We start from the raw sequence: 24,243 nt of genomic DNA on the forward strand, positions 1-24,243 counted from the left end.
ATAAATAACAGATTACAAAACAAAATTAAAATGGCATGTAGAGAAGCTAAGGCCTAGCTGAGGAAATTGGCATCAAAAAGAGTAATACAACTCATTTATTTATACTTTATATATGTATATATATGGACACACACACTTTACACATATATACAAATATATACACATGTGCATATTAAACTCCATATATATATATATATATATATATATATATATATATATATATATATATATATAGTTTAAAATACACACAACTACACATGTGCATATATATATATATATATAACTGTATATATTGTGTGTGTATATAAATCAATAATTAAACATATTACCAAACAAAGAATAACCAATATATTTACTTATTGACTTAATTTGTCTATATATATATATATATATATATATATATATATATATATATATATGACAAATTTATATCCACATATATACATTTTCCTACTGGAGAGGTTTAACCATATTTATGTTTGGACAAAAACCCTCTACGTACCACCAGGGCCTTTTTTCTTTCACAAAGACACTACAGTGTACTTCTATCATCCTTTAGTGCTGAGATGGTTATCTGTTACCATTTTAGTAGATAGAGGGTTTAAGGCAACGTTAAAAATATTTTGCATACTTTCAGCAGACTAGATCTTGTACTGTAATTTGACCACAATAATTTTATCCTCATTAAATTGATGCATTTTTATATTATTTTACATTTCTTTCATTAAAATTCTGTATCAGTTCCACCTAGATTCATTATTTTCTTCTGTCAAATGTGGTCCCTCTCCATAGCACTACCGGAAGTTTTAGGTTTTTCCTTGATTTATTAAAACAGAAAAGGAATCTCTGCACTACATCTTCACAAGGCGTATCTTCATGTCTCTCTCCTTTTCTGATTGCAGTTGTTGTTTGTGGAGGCATGGCTATTGCTCACTGCCTGCTGTTCCTGCAGATGCACCGCTTGTTGACTGTTCCCAAGATCTTTCCTTGACACTTGCTTTGGTTTAACAGGCAACACAACTATAACCAGCAAGCATGCAATGTGTAGACAGAAGTACCAGGACCTACAAAGACAATTCACATGGTTATTTGACTGATCATTAACTGTAGTCACAAATGGAAAATGAAACAATAACATTGTCTTTCAACTCTCATACCATATTTCACCTATCGTAAGCAATAAGGCTTAGAGAAAAACGTATTGATTGAACTTTAAAATTCATAACATGCCCGATTTGTACAGTATTTATCATATTGCCCTTCAGCTATCATATCTAAAAAAAATATTGCTTAATACGTTACTCAAGAATGTTAATAAAACAGCACAAATTCTTACAAAATAAGTAACTAAGCAAAATGAATATTTCCAGATTAGTTCTTTACATGACAAGCAGAATAAATCACAGACATACCATCACCTGAGATAAGCCATTATTTTTAGCTGTGGACAGTGGCAAAACAATAAATTGTACAGTATATTTTGTAACGGTAGTACTTTCCATTTTTATGTATCAAACTGACGCATATAAATGAAATTTACTTCCGGCACCGCATCTGAGTGGCAGCCTTTCCAGCAGCTCCGTATATGACTTTATCTTTTTACCTTTTTATCTCTATTTTTCTCTATTTCACTGATCACTTCTACCACTTTCTTTTATGTGGAATTGCTCCCTGGACACTTTTTACTATTTTACTATTTGACATGGATTTTTACACTCCGAGAATCGCCTATTCAAGTAGTCAGCTTAAAGCACTGAGAAGAAATGCTTATGGCGGTGTGGTTCCTTATTTACCTGACAAGGTAAGAAGACGATATCGGGCAGCCGAGCCGGCGCAAAGATAAAAGATAAGATTAAATCAGACAACTTGATAGAAAATGGCGTTATAAACCGTCGGTGCCTTCTGTGATCCTGGGAAATGTAAACTCACTACCAAATAAGATCGACGAACTGGCAGTGCTGGTGAAAAATGTCAGAACCTACAGAGAATGCAGCTTGCTGTGTTTTAGTGAAACGTGGCTAACGTCTATCATCCCAGATGCTAACGTGGAGCTACCCGGGTTTAGCACAGTTAGAGCGGACAGAGACGTAAGTACCTATGGAAAGAAGAAAGGAGGAGGACTCGCTCTCTATGTCAGTACAAAGTGGTGCAACTCAGGACATGTAAACGTTAAAATCTCCACTTGCTGCAAGGACATCAACTGTTGGCCGTAAGTCTGCGCCCTATTACTTGCCCAGAGAGTTTGGACACGTGATTGCTGTTATTGTTTACATCCCCTCAAGCGAACGGAGATGGCGAGTGACATCATCCATTCCGCAGTTGCTAAGTTACAAACGCAGCACCCTGAGGCTCTTGTGCTAATCGCTGGAGACTTTAACCATGTAACGCTGGACAAAACATTACCTGCCTTCTCCCAGTATGTGGATTGTAACACTTGGGGAAACAGGACTATTGACCTACTATATGCAAACGTTATACAGTGCCACCCCACTGCCTGCGCTTGGGAAAGCAGATCATAACCTGGTTCTGCTTCAGCCTCAATACAAACCAAGAGTGAGGGCGCTACCTACAACACACGCTCATTCAGGAAGTGGTCCCTGAGGCAGAGCAGGCTCTGAGAGACTGCTTTGGAACTACAGACTGGGATATATTGCTTGGGTCACATAGTGAGAACATTGAAGAGGCTGTTGAATGCACAACTGATTACATCAACTTCTGTATGGACATTGTAGTTCCAGTAAGAACAGTATGCTGCTATGCTAACAACAAGCCATGGATTACAAGTGACATCAAGGGCCTTTTGAACCAGAAGAAAAGGGCTTTTAAAGGTGGTGATAAGCATGAGCTCAAGCGTGCAGAAGGAACTCGAGTCCAGCTCAGGGCGAAAGAGCAGTACAGGAGAAAGCTGGAGCAGAAGTTGCAGAACAACAGCATGAAGGAAGTGTGGGATGGGATGAAGATTATCACTGGCTGCAGCTCAAGCGGGTGCCGCCATCAGACAGGCGTGGAGAGAGCAAACCAAATGAACAACTTCTTTAATAGGTTTGATCACAGTAACCCACTCTCACCTCGAGTACTGCATCCTCCAACCATCCTTCTGCTGATACCAGCATAGGTGAGACATCCCCACCCACAATTACAGCAGCCCAGGTGAGCAGAGAGCTGAAAAGACTTTGTGCCAGCAAAGCAGCGGTCCAGATGGTGTATCGCCACGATTGCTGAAGGCCTGTGCGTTGGAACTGGGGAGTCCTCTACAGCGCATCTTCAACCTGAGCCTGGAACAGGGAGAGTCCCAAGGCTTTGGAAAACATCTTGTATCACTCCTGTCCCAAAGGTATCACGTCCTAGTGAGCTGAATGACTTCCGGCCTGTTGCTCTGACGTCACATCTGATGAAGACCATGGAGCGGCTGCTGCTTCACCACCTGAGGCCACAGGTCCGCCACGCCCTCGACCCTCTGCAGTTCGCATACCAGGAGAAGGTGGGAGCGGAGGATGCCATCATCTATATGCTTCATCGATCCCTCTCCCACCTGGACAGAGGCAGTGGTGCTGTAAGAATTATGTTTTGGACTTCTCTAGCGCCTTCAACACCATCCAACCTCTGCTCCTTAGGGATAAGCTGACTGAGATGGGAGTAGATTCACACCTGTGGCATGGATTGTGGACTATCTTACAGACAGACCTCAATATGTGCGTCTTGGGAACTGCAGGTCTGACATTGTGTGCAGCAATACAGGGCGCCGAGGGGACTGTACTTTCTCGGTCCTGTTCAATCTATATACATCAGACTTCCAATATGACTCGAGTCCTGCCGTGCAAAAGTTCGCTGATGACACTGCTATTGTGGGCTGCATCAGGAGTGGGCAGGAGGAGGAGTACAGAAAGTTAATCAAAGACTTTGTTAAATGGTGCGACTCAAACCACTTACACCTTAACACCAGCAAGACCAAGGAGCTGGTGGTGGATTTTAGGAGGCCTAGGCCCCTCATGGACCCTGTGATCATCAGAGGTGACTGTGTGCAGAGGGTGCAGACCTTTAAATATCTGGGAGTGCAGCTGGATGACAAATTGGACTGGACTGCCAATACTGATGCTCTATGTAAGAAAGGTCAGAGCAGACTATACTTTCTGAGAAGGTTGGCATCCTTCAACATCTGCAGTAAGATGCTGCAGATGTTCTACCAGACGGTTGTGGCGAGTGCCCTCTTCTACGCGGTGGTGTGCTGGGGTGGCAGCATAAAGATGAAAGACGCCTCACGCCTGGACAAACTTGTTAAGAAGGCAGGCTCCATTGTAGGATTAAAGTTGGACAGTTTAACATCTGTGGCAGAGCGACGGGCACTAAGCAAACTCCTGTCAATCATGAATAATCCACTGCATCCACTTAACAGTGTCATCTCCAGGCAGAGGAGTAGCTTCAGTGACAGACTTTTGTCACTGTCCTGCTCCACTGACAGACTGAGGAGATCGTTCCTCCCCACACTATGCGACTCTTCAATTCCACCCGGGGAGTAAATGCGAACATTAATTTTATTTTAATTTTTTCATTTTATTACTATTTAATTTAATACTGTTTCTTTGTATCAGTATACTGCTGCTGGATTATGTGAATTTCCCCTTGGGATTAATAAAGTATCTATCTATCTATCTATCTATCATATATTCATTATGTATGCTTTGTGTGTATCATGGGGGTTGGGGGATTGGGTTCAATAACCATTCTTTTTAGGTGACAACTACTGAAAAAAGAAACTGCAAGCACTCAAAATCTAACCAGCTCTGATCTGAATTGGCCTGTGAATTAGCCTTGACATTTATAGGAGGATTCATAATCAGAAATTAAGAACAGTGATGAGAAAAAAAAGTGTTTAAAAATATGGAGGTATGTAAATTCATAACGTAACAAAAAGTCATGGAGGACATGAAAGAGACATCTAAAGAAAAGCCACAAGTATTGCTGGGGATTGTGTGCATTATTCAAAATCCATAGCAAACTGAATATATTTCACATTCACACATGCAACTGAACAATCTAATATAAATGTGAGATGTATCCTAGAGGTTGAAATTAAGATTGTGAAATGTTATTGTAATATATCTAAACAAATTATAAACAGGATTAAAATCTTTGTTCAGAATGGACTGGGTTCATATTGAGTTTGCTAAGAGACAGGATCACTGTGTGTTATAATGGGCAGACAATAATACACAAAAATTATAATGATTCTATATTTCCTTCAATCTTCATAAGGCAATGTTAAATGTACTTATAATTCAGAACAAAAATGTTGTAATTTTAAGGGGATTTACAGAAGAAACATTAAACAATATGGGGAAACACATAATGGCTTCACCTCTGGAAGTCTCCTTAATATCTTGTTTTTTTGTAGCTATAATCCTAACCATGTTTTATGTTTATATAGATAGTAATACTGGTGGTGGTGGTGTTTTTTTCTACACAAAAGACTTCTTATTATGACCAGTATGTACTGTACATATTTGCAAGAAATGATGATCTGTTATTGGTTATTATGTGTTAAGATGGGCAAAGTTTAATTTGGATTATTTTTCATTGTCAGAAAAGAAGGCAAGGTGCCATCTGAGAAGTGAAAAAGAACATTCAAAAGGGATCATGAGAAATTTATTTGTTTCAAAATTCACAAATATTACTCACTCTTCTGTCAGCTGCCACTCTAAAGGCTGAGTTCATGCTTCACACACAAAACAATCCAAGTACTTGTACTGCACACCTTAAAAGTCTTGAGTTCTGGTTATTAGCCTCACTTATTTTTTAGATATGCACTGAGTGAAACTATGCACTTTGGAGAAGGGGCCTTTTCATTTACATTAACTGATCTGACTAACTTCTTTATTCAAGGCAACTTACAACATTTGAGATACAATTGGTTACATTTCTTTTGTATTTCCAATTGAAGCACAGGCAAGTGAAATGATTTGCTCAAGGTGACACAGTGTCAGTAATGAGATTTGAACCCACAACTTCAGGGTCTGAAGACCAAAGCCTTAACTACTAGGCCACACTCCCTGTCATATGATTTGTACAACTGGCAAATGTAGGAGTTTCTCACTGTTGTGATGGTGTTAATAAAGTTCAGATATTTACACACCTAATATATTGAATGCTAACTAGGCTCTCAAAACCTTATTTATGCATTTGTCTATCTTTTATTAAATGGTTAAATAAAAAAAATGTTAAAAATGCAAAACAATTGCATTTGCAAGAATAATTAATAACACAGGCTTAACAGAATGTCCGGTTACTGCCAAGTATATTTTTATCTCCTTATCATGACAGCAGTAAGCATCTTTCAGGATTTCTCATTATTATTAATTTCTGACACATCAGACATAGCAAGAGCCAGAGTGGGCCATCTGATCAAATTATTATAAAATTAACTTTGATCGTCATTAAATTTAACAAATTAGATGGAACAAAAGCCTATAATCATCCAAGACTAGCAATGTCCACCTCTCATGTAAAGTTTGCATTTTCCATTTTTTTGAGCATACACAAGGTGGCACTGCTGGTTTTATCATTTTTAACAAAATGTGTGAATGGGCAGCTACTGTGATAGTTATGGTGAATGATACACATCAGTTCAAAAAAGATGTGACATCATTTAATCTATACATGAAAACACACATTCTTACAGCACTAATCAAAGCAGACCACTAACCCCTTCAGGCTCTACTAAAACATAATTTCAGCTATTTAAGTAAGTGAGATAAAATGTTACTCAGGTTTGGCACAAAAGTTAACTTTTATTATGGATAACATACAGAGCAGGCAGCACTAGCTGAACAAGCAATAACAAATTTCAAGAACCAAGATTTTTTTGTTTTAAGGCTTTGGGAATGTTAGCAATCTACTCTTTGTGCTCTGAATATGTTACAATTAATACAAGAATGAGATGTTGAGTACTATTAGCCAAAATGAGGCTTCCATTACAGGTTGTTGGTATACATTTTTATATGAGCGTACTGTTGTGTAGAACCTCTGCTTCTCAAGATGTTCAAAAGAAGCCCAATTGAGGTGGTTTGGGCATGTAGTTAGGATGCTTCCAGGTTGCTCTTTTTGAAGGGGTGCAAGGCAGACCAAGTACACACTGAAGAGATTATATGTCTCAAGTGGCTTAGGAGAATCTTGGAATTCTCCAGGACAGGATGGAGGAACATGCTGGGGTCTGGAAGGACTATTCTGCCCAGCTCAGTATGTTGCCACCATGAATCTCCCCAGGAAAATCGGAACTAAAATATTGAAGATGACACATTGACCTTAAATAATTCAATGCAGCTTATGTTCATTACTTTTTTGTATTTAACATTTTTTTAATTTCAATTACAGAATTGATTTTCCTAATAACTTTTATTTGCAAAATATATAGCCCATTATTATGCTTATAATGCTAGTTTTAAAAATAATTTGGACATTTTCAGCCTACTTTTCCCTACAATGCTCCAGAGATTAATCTTCAATAAAAGCTGTATAAACAGGAATCTTTGATTTTCTCTTTTCAATTACTAACTAGCCTTGCCATAACATAGTCATATTTTACCCTTTATCCTTTTATATTTAGACACGCAAGAACATAGTTTAAGAAGTCTTGATGTTTGTATATTTCTGTATGCATACTGCATGTTATTTAATATTATATTTAACTATACCTTGTATATAAATATGCACAGTCTTATAAATTATAGTATGCAACAAATTGTTACGACAATTATTTGATATCAAATAAAAATAAATCTGAATTAGCCTGATGTTCAAAAGAAATGTAATGATTTACTTCATGAGGTACAAGTACATAATAAACAAGAATAGCTACATCAAATAATGTGTGCTTTAAAGTAAATGTTTAAAGTCTAAAAATATTTCCATGTCATTTTGTAACCCACTTAGTTTGCTAAAAACACCTTTTAGTTTAGTCTTTATTATAAGGGTGTAATTTGCTGCACAAAATATGGTCCTAAAATGGCCTAATAATGACAGATGTTTTGGGTCTAGAGGACCAAAAATAGGGGGAACCACAAAAAAGTCAGTGATATCAAAGTGTTCATAAGTAACTCCTATAAACACGAGATTGTGTTTTGCACAGATCTGTAAATAATGATGAAACTTTGCACAACTATGACAGGTAACCTAATGCATAATTTGGAATCTCTAGATCACATGTTACAATACCAACAGCATAATGTGTTCTTACAGCACCCCAGTTTGCACATGGGATATAAAATCAGGCCTTTGCGGCATATGCAGCACTAACATGGATGTTTTTGGTATTTTGATTTTTTTTTTTTGAAGAGTCTTAAATTGGACTTTGGCGGAGTGGTGGCTCTGAGGCTAAGGATCTGGACTGGTATCCCGAAGGTTGCCGGTTCAAATCCCCGTCACTGCCAAAAAAAATCCTACTCTGCTGGGCCCTTGAGCAAGGCCCTTAACCTTCAATTGCTCCAGGGGTGCTGTATAATGGCTGATCCTGCGCTCTGACACCAAGGGGTATGCGAAAACCAAGTAATTTCCTTCAGGATTAATAAAGTATAATAAAAAAAAAAAATGTTCTACCCAAGTCTATGTTTTCACTGGATTTTTTAATTTCTTTTCATCTTTTAAAGATGAATATGTTATCTTAACAGGCTACTCTAAAGCGTCAGTGGAAAAGTGAAAGTCATGAGACGCATGTGCATCTGTCCAGGGTTGCTTCTGGTCTTGTGCCTGAAGCTGCTGGAATATGCTGTGGCTTTTCTCTTCCATGTAATTAAAAACGAAGTTCATAAAACAGATGGGATTCATAAATTGATCCAAATGCTATCCTGGGTAGTTTGTTTTCTGTATAATGTTTAATTTCCGAAGTTCATGGTTTCTGCCAATGTGTCTTTTCATGCTAATGGCAGTAAGGAAGTAAAGTACAAAATCTAAAAACATTTTGGGATTAAGACATTTATGTATGGCATCAATGAATATGACTGGCAAAGTTCACAAGTCTGACAGCGATGGTGGAAATGCACTTGGCTTCTTTCTTACAGTTATAATTTAAATCATTATTACTTTAGAGTCTAAAAAATTTTTATTTCTTAAAACCTGAATTTTCCTCTCTCAGAATACTGAATGAACTTATCCATCCACTCACTTAGTCCAATTCAAGATTGTTTGGATCCATAAACTATCAAAAAAACAAGGAATAAGGCAATAATACAACCCTGGAGCAGCCATCCGTAACTCAGTAACATGCACATCTTTAAGAAGTGTAAGGGAAACCTGAGTGCCTCAAAGAAATCCCTTGAGGATATGTGTTGTACTGTACTTACAAGTTTCAAATAGATTTGAATCCAGTTGGGGACTTGACACAGTTTCAAGGAACCATGAGGCAGTATAACAAAGCATTACACCATCATGATGTGCCTAAATGTACTTTAAATCATTTTTAAATATAAACTATAAAGAACAGAAAGAACAAATATAAATAAATAAATTATACTAGATAATGAATAAATTAAACCGTCCATCTTATACAATCAGTGAACTGAAATTATATATTATGTATGGTTGTAATGAAAACAAGTGAATTCTAAATGATGATCCATGTACGGTATTTCTAAAAGACTCAAATGTTACTAAAGACTAGAAATTTTCAGTAGTATTTAATGAATACTTAGATAATTGCTTTCATATCTTTTATTATGATATTTTTTGCCATTTCATAATTCACATAACTCTTTGTATCTATTGCTTTTATTGCCTGTCTAACAGATTTATTGAGAAGCAGAAAGTGCAACTATTACGAAATTAGAATAATTAAGCCATGTTACATTTGATCTTGTTCATGTATTTGTTGCCATCTAGTGGTAGGTAAGTGCTATTTGTGATATATAAATAAGGAGAAGGGACTTTTATTTGTAGAAGTGCTATAAAACTGGATTAAAAGACTTTTCTACATTGAATATTTGGCTTCTTGCTCAAAGAATTGTTTTCTCTGTTTTTCATACAATTGTAAATAGCTTCATCTAGTCATTATCTGGTTTTTCACACCAAATGCCCAAGCTATACAGTAGTACATTGACCTATATTGCTTTTTGCCAACTCTGCATTTACATTTCTTTCATTCGGTGAAACTTTGCACTTTAGCCTTATCTCTGATCTCTCTGTTAATCTCTGTTTCACTTACTTCCATAATTTCACAGCCCCACATGAGATTAAATCTTGTTGCCTAGTCTACACAAACCTTTCCTCTTCGATGTCTTCAAGAAAGTAACCTTTAGGAACATCTTCCAATGCACAGTTACTACCAGTGAACATGCACTTCCATCCACATTCAAAGTTTAACCTAATTAATTAATTCTCCCAGTTAATGTAAGATGAAGAAATTACTATGTAATAAGCATCCTTTGATACTTACAAACTACAATTTAAATTCTTTTATGACTCTAACTTCTAGATATGTTGTATTTTAATGGTTCTGAGACAACTAAAGAAAACTGATCCAACACAAGCTGGCAATCGACGTAGCTCATTAGGAATAATATTGCAATGGCGCTAACAAGTTACATTAGCCAGGAATGAGTCACCCATAGCATGAGCTGGCATTCCAACATCAGTGGCAGAGGCACCTATAAAAATGACTGTAAAAAAAGTCACTTACAGAATTCCATCTAGTGCACCACAAGTGCATGGTTCTTTTAAGCACAGCAAGCCACCAGAAATAGCCATGTAAACAGCAGAAAATCCATGCTGGGGTCAGCACTACACTGGTGTCAGGAGTGGGATGAAAAGAACAACTAACATCTGATTTAGCAAAGCGTCAAGTGCCACAGGCACAGCAGTGGACCTGCTTCATTTTTCTGAAGAGTTGCTGGAAGAGTCTCGACTAAGATATGGAATCTTGAGTACTATCTGCATTGTCATGACAGGAGAGAAGACAGATGAAAGACTGCTACTAGTGTAGCTCAAGTAATGCTTCTTCACCCTGCTGTGGCACCTAACATCAAAGCACTCAAGACCCATGCTGATGTGCTTTTGTCACCAGCCACATGATCACTGCAGAAACGACCACCTCACTGTTTTCAAGAGTTGTGCACCGTTTCAAGAAAGTTGAATGTCACTGCTGAGGACAGAGACTTCGAAGGGTGGGCTATGTAGGCTGCTAACTAGTTACATCAGAAAGTATCCATAGAAAGAGATGACATTTCAATACAAGTAGCAGGGAAGCTTATAAATACATCAGGCCTGCGAAGTTGCAGCAATGCGGCAATGGTGGACAATCCTTACAAGATTGGAGAGCCACCTAAAACAGTCATGTAAAGAGCAAAAGGTATATTCTGGCACTTGGTGGTACAAAATGTTCTTATTAAAATTCACCTTGTACATAAACACTTTTTAAAAAGCAACAAACAAGTTGGTGTACACTACTGTGGGGAGCATTAAATTAAATGGTACCATACCCAATATTTTTTACAAGTCACATTGTTTACATCATTGTCAAAGATTGTACATTATAATTAATTTATTTAATATTTTGCATATTTTGAAGCAGTTCTTTGAGAAAAGGACCGATACTGCAGTATTAAAATAAATGTTTTCTAATAATGTTTTAAATCTTTTATCATAGTAATCTTACTCATTAGGTATTTTTGTGACTGTCACATATGAACTTATTTTCCACAGCTGATGTTCAACTGCATAATTTTACTGGGTGCTCGTTTTAACATTTTTAATAAACTATTTGACCAAACGTTATTTTTTCTCTTTCACATTTTCTACAATGAGCTTTTTAAATAAATGGTTGCAGAGCAGTCTTTTCCATGTACTGAATGTGTGTGCACTCATAATCTGATCTCTGAAAAGACAGATGTTCAATTCAGTCACATGCTACAGCATTGACAGGCCCAGTGTTCATATTTAACAAATGATCAAACAGGACTTTAAATGGAGATAATGAATAATGATTCAGAGGTAATTTATTTGAGCCAATATGACATTTATGACTTGTTCAGTGGCAAAATTAACAGTGCTAACAAAACATCAAGAACCACCAAATTGTAATTCATACATTTAAAGAGATGTACCTTTTGGTTCTAAATATGCAGACTATGTATTATAATTTTTAAAATACTATATTTGAGTATTTGCTATTTAGATGGAAAAACTGGCATGTAACCAAACTCATATTTGAGAATGGCATTTATATGCAGAAAACATTTCTGTCCACACATGTATAGTTTTTTTTTTATGTGGCACTTTTAAGTGTTCATAAATCAGAAAAGTAATGACAGTCAATGAAAATACTGACTTTTTCATTCCACTTTCTGCCTGCAGCCAATTTATTAACTACTGCTTCCTGCATTCTCACACTTGTTTTTCTGCCATTCTGCTTTAACTCATTGTAGATGGAATTGGGGCTATTTACTATTTTTGCAAATAATTAAAGAGTCAATTCTTCTACTCAACTATCTCAGTATTCAAAACTATGTCTCTCTTAGATTCATTTTTCAAATGACTGTCATAAATAACAAAATCCTGTATTATTCCTCATTCCAATCATATACTAGCAATATTAATTTGCTAGCCTGCTAAAATATGTTTTTGCTTCTTCTGATTTATGAGGTATTCTGCTGTCATATTCTATCACCTCTAGAACAGGAGGCTGCTCATTCACAAGTTGAAAACTGTTGACCAAGTAATGCATAGCAAAGTAAAGTACTATACTGCATTAGACTACATATGGAAAATGGCCAATACATGCACACTTAGCCTATTACATGTAAGACAATTACAGGCTCATCATAAGTAAAGAAAAGAAAATATTTCAGCAGAGATGGTTGCTGTAGAAATAAATAATTTGATATATAATTCTTCCAAAAAGGAGAAAAATTTAAGTATTTACCTGTAAAACTTCAGAGATGGTGCCACAGACAACAATACAAATGGCACTACTGTGTAACAAATGGCTATTTGAGTTGCTGCCCACGTTAATATATCATAAATTAATTTGTGTGTGGTAGAGCCAAGAAAGTAGTGTCTCACATTGTTCCTTATCTAGAAGAAAAAAAGAGCAGGTTTACATTCTGATAGCTTGGGTTTATTCAGATAGCTACTAAAACTACCAAAATTAAATATCCTTATGATGGATTTTAGACCACCTCTGTTGTCTTTCTTTTCATTTAATCTATATGACAATGACCCTGGTTTAAAAGTATCCACATCACAAAGAACATTCAATATTCTGTGGCCTGTGTATTGATTTCCTGTTAAAATAGAAGTAGGTTAAGGTTAACTTGTCATACTGGTTCAGAGACTCCTTGCATTTACAGGAAACTGAAATTAAGTACGGTAAAATTATTTTGACTTATGTCTAATGGCAAATAAAGTGACACTCTTTAACATGTACTGAGCACTAATACATGTGAAGACTACTGAATAGTTTATATAAATAACTGCTTAGATACCACACACCCCAGTGCAGAAAACATCAAAGTCTTATAAAATATTTAGAATATATATTTACAACAGGCCACAATTTTTAATGGTTCTTAAATATTACCAGTGAAACCTCAATATGTCTGTTAAAAAAAAATGACCATCTTGGATTACTTATACAGCTCTGAGACACAGGATGCCAAAGTCTATACTGGAAGCATCTGGGAAGGATGGAGGGATGGATGGATGGATAGATATATAGATATGAAAGGTGCTATATTAGATAGATAGATAGATAGATAGATAGATAGATAGATAGATAGATAGATAGATAGATAGATATCATCCGGAAAAGTATTCACAGAGCATCACTTTTATCACATTTTGTTATGTTACAGCCTTATTCCAAAATGGATTAAATTCATTTTTTTTCTCAGAATTATACACACAACACCCCATAATGACAACATGAAAAAAGTTTACTTGAGGTTTTTGCAAATTTATTAAAAATAAAAAAAATTGAGAAAGCACATGTACATAAGTATTCACAGTCTTTGCCATGAAGCTCAAAATTGAGCTCAGGTGCATCCTGTTTCCCCTGATCACACTTGAGATGCTTCTGCAGCTTAATTGGAGTCCACCTGTGGTAAATTCAGTTAAATTGGACATGATTTGGAAAGACACACACCTGTCTATATAAGGTCCAACAGTTGACAGTTCATGTCAGAGCACAAACCAAGCATGAAGTCAAAGGAATTGTCTGTAGACCTCCGAGACAGGATTGTCTCGAGGCACAAATCTGGGGAAGGTTACAGAAAAATTTCTGCTGCTTTGAAGGTCCCAATGAGCACAGTGGCCTCCATCATCCGTAAGTGGAAGAAGTTTGAAACCACCAGGACTCTTCCTAGACCTGGCCGGCCATCTAAACTCAGCGATCGGGGGAGAAGGGCCTTAGTCAGGGAGGTGACCAAGAACCCGATGGTCACTCTGTCAGAGCTCCAGAGGTCCTCTGTGGAGAGAGGAGAACCTTCCAGAAGGACAACCATCTCTGCAGCAATCCACCAATCAGGCCTGTATGGTAGAGTGGCCAGATGGAAGCCATTCCTTAGTAAAAGGCACATGGCAGCCCGCCTGGAGTTTGCCAAAAGGCACCTGAAGGACTCTCAGACCATGAGAAATAAGATTCTCTGGTTTGATGAGAAAAACATTGAACTCTTTGGTGTGAATGCCAGGCGTCATGTTTGGAGGAAACCAGGCACCGCTCATCACCAGGCCAATACCATCCCTACAGTGAAGCATGGTGGTGGCAGCATCATGCTTTGGGGATGTTTTTCAGTGGCAGGAACTGGGAGACTAGTCAGGATAAAGGGAATAATGACTGCAGCAATGTACAGAGACATCCTGGATGAAAACCTGCTCCAGAGCGCTCTTGACCTCAGAATGGGGCAACGGTTCATCTTTCAGCAGGACAACAACCCTAAGCACACAGCCAAGATATCAAAGGAGTGGCTTCAGGACAACTCTGTGAATGTCCTTGAGTGGCCCAGCCAGAGCCCAGACTTGAATCTGATTGAACATCTCTGGAGAGATCATAAAATGGCTGTGCACCAACGCTTCCCATCCAACCTGATGGAGCTTGAGAGGTGCTGCAAAGAGGAATGGGCGAAACTGGCTAAGGGTAGGTGTGCCAAGCTTGTGGCATCATATTCAAAAAAGACTTGAGGCTGTAATTGCTGCCAAAGGTGCATCGACAAAGTATTGAGCAAAGGCTGTGAATACTTATGTACATGTGATTTCTCAGTTTTTTTATTTTTAATAAATTTGCAAAAACCTCAAGTAAACTTTTTTTACATTGTCATTATGGGGTGTTGTGTGTATAATTCTGAGGAAAAAAATGAATTTAATCCATTTTGGAATAAGGCTGTAACATAACAAAATGTGGAAAAAGTGATGCGCTGTGAATACTTTCCGGATGCACTGTAGATAGATAGAAAGTTATCAATTAATGTAGTAAACCCTGTCGCACACATGCACATGGGAGGCAGCTAAAGGTCTCAAAAGAATATCATTCCCCATCAGACCTTGAAGTGGGTGACCAATACAGGAAATTCTATCTGGCTCCCACGATGTCACTTCTGTTTCTACCCAAGAAGACATCATTTCCAGTTCTGCCCCAGAAAAGCCCACCTCCTGATAAAGTAATTTCCACATCTCAAGAAATCATAGCGCAATCACCTAAAATTAAACACTGTTTTATATATTCTTATTACTTACTGTACGTGCTGCCATTGTCATAAATATGCCTGTTAAAAAAGTTAGGTAATATCCTGGATAAACACCATGCCAAATCGCTGAAAGCAAGAATGTTGCAGCTGTGGGGTTGTATGGACATCTCTCATAACACACTCTGTAGCAGAAAAAAGCAAAGAATTAGACACTGCCATCTCTCCAATGCCTTCACTTCTTAAATAGCATACATGCACTTACAAGCCTCAAAAAACAGTACCTACCCAAACACCCTCCCATCCATTCACCCACACATCCACCCATCTAATTCTAATATCCTAATGCTGCCTTGCAAATTATTGAGCCTTCTTATTTCTTTATTCTTAACCTACTGTCAAATTCACTCTGTAATTTCTTCTACTTTTTGCAATGGGTGTGTCAACACGTTTATTTAATCACAGGTATACTTGTGATATTCTGTATACTCCATTAACTATCACTTAGAGACCAGATTAACCAGAGAATAACAATAGCTTATTGTATGTACAGTGGTGCTTGAAAATTTGTGAACCCTTTAGAATTTTCTATATTTCTGCATAAATATGACCTAAAACATCATCAGATTTTCACTCAAGCCCTAAAAGTTGATAAAGAGAAACCAGTTAAACAAATGAGACAAAAAATATTATACTTGGTCATTTATTTATTAAGGAAAATGATTGAATATTACATATTTGTAAGTGGCAAAAGTATGTGAACCTTTGCTTTCAGTATGTAGTGTGACCCCCCTTTGCAGCAATAACTGCAACTAAATGTTTTCTGTAACTTTTTTACTTATTGTTTTCTTAATCTAGTTGTAGGTAGATTAAGGGTTCAAAAACTTTCAAGCACCACTGTACCTTTTTCTATGCCCACCTCACCAAGAAGATCTACAAATTCACAACGCAGCTTCTTCGCCTGACACTTTTGCTGCAATTGTCTGATCACAAAGTTTCAGTCTTTTTTTCCTTCCCTGTAGTGGGTAAGGCTTTGGACTTCAAACTCTGAGGCTGTGGGTTCAAATCTTTATATCCCACTACTGATACTGTGTGACCAAAAAGTAAGTCACTTTACCTGCCTCAGCTCCAACTGGAAATATCAAAGAAATGTAACCAATTATATCTCAAATTTTATTAGACACATTGGATAAAGGCATCAGCCAAAAGTGCATATTTAACGATATGTCCTAGTGTGATGTGACTGCATTACAGAAAAATCTTCATACTGTATATTAGAAGTGTATCAATGCATAATGCTATATATGAATTTTCTACAGAAAAATTAATAATTCAGCTTCTTCAAATGTAAAATATTTTGACATCACAATGTTGTTTACAATGCCTCATACATTTTACTTTAAAAATCACACAATAAATGCAACAATCCTGCATCTCATTAAAGCAAAAAAAACAAAAAAACATTTTTGACGGCTGCCCACAAATGATGACAATGAATTTTTCCTTTTTTTTCTCTTTGTATGTACCCTAGAGTGCTCATGCTGATGGTGCACATTTAGTGATATTGAGAAGCCTGCCTCAGATTTCACCTGTCATGTGCAGACTGTAGTAATTTGTGTAAATGCGAAATGAAGACCATGTTATTACATTACAAAATATAACAATGTTGCACCACTATCAGCACTCACACCCTGCCTTCCTGGCTCTGTGTTCAACCTTTTGATACTGAGTTAGGGTTACAGCACCAATGTCATTCTGTGCCTGGTAAACAAAAATCGTCTATAGAATCAGATGTAAGATGACAGAGTTGCTCTCACTTCCAGTGAGTGTTTAATTTTATTTGAAACTGACATGTAGTACAAAGGACATAAACATGGAGTTATATCACCTGTGAGCAGTGAGATCATAAAATAATGATATGCAAAAAGTTACCAAAGTTCTACGGTATCAAACCTACACCATGGTTAAAAACAATACTAAAGTACTTGTATATTTTATGACCTGCAGTACGTGACACATTATCCTTTTAGTCTGTAACATAGTCAAGTGGAGGATATTTGAGAAGCTGTAATGTCTGTGACATTAATTGTGAATCTATGATCTAGCACCTGTTTCTGTTCAGAAGTCATTCCGATTACCGAAGCGAAAGGAAGAATGGATGTAAAGTAGTTCTGAAAAATACTGCATTGTACAGTGTGCTAAAATAACCGAAGCTTGAGAGCATATTGATCTTTCAGTAGAGCAATTCACCAAAGCATGACTGGACTAAGTCAATGCATGACAAGCCCATACAAATCAAACACCACAAATCCAAGAAGAATGTATGGCACAATTTACAAATGGTAGTCCAAAAGTGTCATTATAGTAGGTAAATCTGTGAATCTGTGTGAGATGAAATCACACCCAACCAACATACAAAGCTGGTAGACTCCTACCACAAAATACTTGAGCACAGGAAAGATGCTATATAAATAAAATCAATTATAATAATACATTAATAATACATTTTATTTATATAGCGCCTTCCTATGCTCCAGACACTTTACAGAGTTTAAGAAAGAACAGGAGGGTATACAGTATAGAGCATTTTACTAAACCAGAAAAATAAAGAAGAATAAGATAGTAAGTTCAGAGAAAAACCTAACAGACAACATAACTGATGGTCAAGAACACACACACCGGTTACATGAACATCTTGACATAGAGGTAGACTGAGAGAAGGGTAATAAAGTCAAGCAGAGCTAAAGGCCTTCCTGAACAGATGAGTTTTGAGTTATTTTTTTAAAATAATTCATGGAGTCAGCTGATCTGATTAATTTCGGTAGGTCATTCCAGAGTCTGGGTGCTATACAGCTGAAGGCCCTGTCACCGATGGAATGTAGATTAGTGTGGGGCACAACAAGATTGCCAGAATCAGAGGACCTTAGTGGGCGGACAGGCACATAGTGATGGAGAAGGTCACTGATGCAGTTTGGCGCAAGGTCGTTTAAGGCTTTGTAGGTTATTAGTAGGATTTTATATTCGATTCTGTAAGACACAGGGAGCCAGTGAAGACGGAGCAGGAGGGGTGTGATGTGCTCGCTGTTGCTGGTTCGGGTAAGGACTCTTGCAGCCGAGTTTTGATAAGAGAATATTAGATAGACAGACAGACAGACAGACAGACAGACAGATAGATAGATAGATAGATAGATAGATAGATAGACAGACAGACAGACAGACAGACAGACAGACAGACACTTTATTAATCCCAAGGGGAAATTCATAAAAGAAATTATTTTATTATTACTTAAAGCTGTTATGGAAGGAAAAGGTAGCTTAAGCAAATATTATTGTGTTAATTTCTGAATACCTAAGGAAACAGCTTATTTAAATTATAGACAATTATTTTTCTTAAACATGTGAGGCCTATAATATTATTAAAACTAGAGGAAACCATATGTTACTTATTATTTAGTATTCAGTAATGTTTGAAACTATACAGAAAGAATACTTTTGTAAGATACTACTGTATATACATACATAAACTTGAAGCCACCCTTAAAAATAATGGGATGAAATCAAATAGACGGTGGGAGCTTGGGTGCTTTTAGACTCAAGGAAGACTTGAATGGAAAGTGTGTGAGGAATCTGAGAGCAAAGGTTGAGAAATAAGAGATGAATATCGCAAGGAATGGAAGGAATCATTTAATTTATTTTTGTTTTCATTCTGTTATCGTTATTCACATATTTTGTAGATTTACTTAATTGTTAAGGGCACGGCATATGCATAACAAATTTGCATACCAGCTATTTCCAAACCATCCTAATTGTATACCTTTTCAGCCATAGTGATGTCTGTATATTCCAGTTATCCAGAAATAGTTTAAAACTTGTAGCCAACTGCAAAAGAATTAAAACAACTAGTTAATAAAATATCATGTTTATTACTTTCAAAAATTATACATTAAAGCTGTAATTCTAAAAAATGCTTTACCTCTATATCAGCTATTCTTAAGTTTGATACTAAATCCCAGCGTGGCGTGCCATCCTTCTTGCACCCATTAAAGCCAAAACCTGCTGCATTGTTGATTGCATCAGCTATTAAAAAAAGGAAAGGCAAACTCAGTTTAAAACCCTGTCACTGATACAGTACAAATAAGATGAATGCACATTCTTTTTACTGAGCCTGTTTATATAAAAGTCACTTTTTGTCTGGGAGGCATCTTGAATTGAGTGATGTATATACTGTATATAATTTAATATTAGTTTTATGCCTACCCAGAATTTCAGGGGAGGTGTTGAGATTAAAATATTTATGACTGGTATTAATCTTTTTTTGTAATCAGCAGTTTTTATATGATACAGGCTTGTATGTGATAATTATTTGCAACCTAGAAGAGTCAAATGTATTATAATTTATGCAATCATCATTTTGGATTAAACGTATTTTTGTCAGAAACTGCACTGTCTTTTGCAGAGAATTTTTGCTAGGGTCAGTGTAGAGGTTAAATAATGTTCACTGAAATGAGCTGTCTCTGATCTTATGAAGAAGTTACCAAGGAAAATGAAGGACATCACTTTTTCTAAAATTGATAGAATTTGTCATTTAAGAACACAGACTGTCATGTCCTTACCATGGTGCCAATCTGCTTAAATATGTTTCTCTTGTGACAAATCACTTTGTATTTTAGTTGTTAAATGTTTATGCTCCATCTTTTTAAACTTATACAAGAGTCAATCCATCCATCATCCAACCCGCTATATCCTAACTACAGTGTCACAGAGATCTGCTGGAGCCAATCCCAGCCAACACAGGGCACAAGGCAGGAAGCAAACAAAGACAGGGCGCCAGCCCACCACAGGGCAGGCGCACACACACACCCCCACACCAAGCACACACTATTTAGGAACACCAATGCACCTAACCTGCATGTCTTTGGACTGTGGGAGGAAACTGGAGAACCCGGAGGAAACCCATGCAAACATGGGGAGAACATGCAAATTCCACGCAGGCAGGACCCGGGAAGTGAACCTGGGTCTCTTAACTACGAGGCAGCAGTGCTACCCACTTCGCCACCATGCCGCCCTATACAAGAGTATAATTCAATATAATTTTTCTGGAGTTAATATTTAAAATCTTTCAAATTAACCAATGTTGCAAACCACTGGCTTGTGGTTAATCAGTCACTTTAGGTTGTTGCGTGTTTTTTCAGCATCGATTTGCATATTTCTGAACATACTGAACAGAAAATCATATGTAGTTTTTCTCTTAAGTATACACGGTCAGCCACAATCAAACACACAAATCTCAAAAAAGGGTAAAAAAAAAAAAATCATTTACAAAATAAACGTCATAATTTAAGCATGTTTTGTTCAATCTGTGACAAAATGTAAACAATGTAAACAAGATTTAAACAATATGATTAATTCAAAGGAAATAAAAGCAATGAAACTGAATCCTGTAAAGTGAGACTAAAATAAACCACTGCCAAAAAACTGAAAGTGAATAGATGCCCAGATTCAGAACTTCTGTACGTAAGAGGTCATACAATTGTGTGTAGGCTCAGGAAAGTCCAGTAAGTCAATTCATAAGAAAAATACAAAAAATCCGAATATCCTGAACATAGGTATTATACCTTCTGTGCTGTGCTATATGTGGCCAAGCTCAAGAGTTCAATCCTAGCACCAAATGAAGTCTTAAGCCAATATTTTCCAGAAAACTGTAATCCAGTCTTGGCTAGAACAGTGTTCCCATACAAAGCTATATTCTGTGTCTGTTAGTCACCAGATGATTGCTTGATTATCACTCCTTTTTGCAGTTCTTTTATTTAGCTGCTGCTACAGGACTGAAAGTATACTCATGGAAAGAATAATCAATATGAATAGAGTGTCTATTTCACTAAATCATAAGCAATGATATGAAGGCAGGAAACAATCACGTTAATGACTTTCATGAATAAGTTTTCAGCCTGTTCAGTATTACAGATAATTCCAAAAGAACCTTGTGTGTGTCCTTTCAAAAAAATCTTTAGGCTTGCCTGGTTGTTGAGTTCTAGTAAGTTTGTTATAACCGTATCATTCCCACCATATGATATCTGCTTTCATAATTCAAAAATACAGTTTACTTTCAGTGGATTGGCTAAGCTTGTAGATAAACATGGAACAAATATACTTGTGCCTTTATCTTTAAGAGGAAAATTAATGTGACAAAAAATAAGTGGTATCAGCAAACAGTTGTTTGTGAATTGAACATTAGTGAAAGCAACTCTTCAAAAACAAAGAAATTTGTGAAATGCTTGAAACACCATTCATAATTTTTTTTAAAGAAGAATGATTAGTTTTGAACCATGTTTCACAAACAAACAACTAAACCCAGCAACACGAAGACAGCAAATAAACATATCTAAAAATCTGCCTAACTTAATTACTAAACATTTGTTAAAAATCTACACATCACACATGGCTTAATAAAATTAACACTTTCTAAAGCTTACTTCATTATGCACATGAGACCCACATCTCTGATTTCTGGACATCTACTTTAAGTGTAAAAAATGTACAGTATGAGAAAAAGAATTTTTGGTACCAGCCATTGTTTTAAAGAACACAATGATGCATTATTAGTTATCATTAAAAGAATTGTCTTCACATTAATTCTTCTCCCTAGGCAAATGCTTACAACATATGTTCCACAAATCAAACTTGGACCCATATCATAAGCATGCTGTATCTGAAAATACTGTCACACTAAATAATTTCACAAATTTAGCAATTTAGAAAACAAATGAACTTCAGTACTATCTACCTGTTATAAAAAGGTCAAAACTTAAAACATGCAGCATGGAAATCTTCACTTAACTCTAAGCCTGTTATGTCTGTCTCCAGAGAGATGCTTCACCAGATATGTCTGACTGCTCAAGTCTTCTACCTTCACTAATTATTTACACATCAAAATCTTTTAAATGTGTTTCTTCTGAGCAATGCCCCATAATTTTCACTGTCCTGCATGTCAAAAACTAGTAAGAAACATAATTTCTGTGTTTAACTGACAGAAAAGTTATTAAAAAAAATTAATAGTTCATGTCGATTCCATTTATCACGTATAATCCACGGCATTAAGGATAATACTAAAACACACACACATTGTCAAACTCATATAATTGATTCAGGGACCAAGGTACCAGAGCCTATCCTAAAAGTTCTAGGTACAAAGCAACAAACAGCTCTGGATAGGACATCAGTCAATACACACAAATAAAAGGATTAAAGAAGTTTACAGTAACTATAGTTCAAAGGTTTCATAACATTACCATGTTATTCATATTAGGGGTGCAGATCAGCTTTATTTAGATAATGTCTAATGTGAAAGAAATAACACAAACTTATGTTTAGATAAAATTATGCACTGACAACTTGTTTTTACTACATTTTAATCCAGCACTTACCAAGAGTCCATGCAAAATAGTATTTGGGTCTAGTGGCCAGCATAGCGATATACAAATAGATAACTTGGATATAACATGGCGTTGATGAAATGAAGTGGTCATCAATAGTGTGTTCCACTGAAAAATATTTCGAGACAGTGAGGTAAACCAGTAGAGAAACTGCACAGACTGACAACTTGTGTATCACATCTGCCTGAAATAGAAAGAGGTATAAAAAACAATTAAAAGATAACTTCTGCAAGTTATAGTAATTCATATTATTCTTCATTTCCTCCTAAAGAGAAAAATACATACATACATACATACATACATACATACATACATACATACATTCCTTATCCCCTTAATCCAATTTGGGATCACGGGAGGGTGGGAGTCTATTCCGGCAGCAGTGTAAGCAAGGCAGGATACTGGCCCACTGCAGGGCACACCCACACTGACATTGCTCTATGGCAAAAAGAGTCAAATTAACTTGCATATGTTAATGGAAGTATTTCTGCTGTAATCATGTAAGAAGACAGTGGTAAAGTTATGACATTAGATTACACATACATTTTGGGTGGGTTTAGCAGAACTGAAGTTCAAGCCTTTTAAATGGCATCAGTTACCACCCACTAGAGAGTTCTTCTGAACTTAAACACTTTTCACTCATGATTTCTTTCATAATATGTGGAATTCTTAATTGAAGTTTAAAATGATCTAGTAAATAATTTATGGCAAAACGAAAGACTCCTCAGAATGGATGCTATATATCTGAACCACATTTTATTTTGAAAACACATGTCAGAATTTGTGCTTATACTAAAATCATGAATTAGGACCGCCAGGTGGATAGCTGGTAGATACCATTTTGTGATGACCAGATTTGAATGAATCAATTTTCTCTCTGAGGCTTTGTTATGTAACCAAATATTGAAACAGGCAAATCTGCATGCACTCCCTTCGTCTGGGTGAAACTGTACTCAGAGTTTGCTTAGAAATTTTAAGGAGGTGTAATAAGTCCCTTGTTAACCCTAGACTGGCCCCACATGTGTCAGTATGGGTACATGAACATGCTCTGTGATGGACTGAAAGCTCATGTTTAAAATGTGCCAGACTATCAGATGCATGCCAGCCTGATGCACTTGCACATAACACCATTAACTGAGGAGGGAAACAAA

At 36.5% G+C, this 24,243-nt stretch overlaps 1 protein-coding gene across 1 annotated transcript in view; it reads right to left on the reverse strand.

Annotated features, from left to right (window-relative positions):
• Positions 1 to 410: 410 nt before the first annotated feature.
• LOC120526031 (lysophospholipid acyltransferase 2-like) overlaps positions 411 to 24,243 on the reverse strand; it is a 282,728-nt gene continuing 258,895 nt past the window's right edge. The window contains exons 8-13 of the mRNA XM_039748870.1: positions 23,084 to 23,276; positions 19,633 to 19,736; positions 19,474 to 19,538; positions 15,712 to 15,844; positions 12,905 to 13,056; positions 411 to 1,064 (exon numbers count right to left, since the gene is read on the reverse strand). Of these exons, the coding sequence (XP_039604804.1) occupies positions 875 to 1,064; positions 12,905 to 13,056; positions 15,712 to 15,844; positions 19,474 to 19,538; positions 19,633 to 19,736; positions 23,084 to 23,276 (837 nt within the window). The 3' untranslated portion in view covers positions 411 to 874. The remainder of the gene's footprint in view (positions 1,065 to 12,904; positions 13,057 to 15,711; positions 15,845 to 19,473; positions 19,539 to 19,632; positions 19,737 to 23,083; positions 23,277 to 24,243) is intronic.

The sequence above is a fragment of the Polypterus senegalus genome, chromosome 3 (assembly GCF_016835505.1).
Source record: "Polypterus senegalus isolate Bchr_013 chromosome 3, ASM1683550v1, whole genome shotgun sequence".
In the NCBI taxonomy this organism is placed as follows: domain Eukaryota; kingdom Metazoa; phylum Chordata; class Cladistia; order Polypteriformes; family Polypteridae; genus Polypterus; species Polypterus senegalus.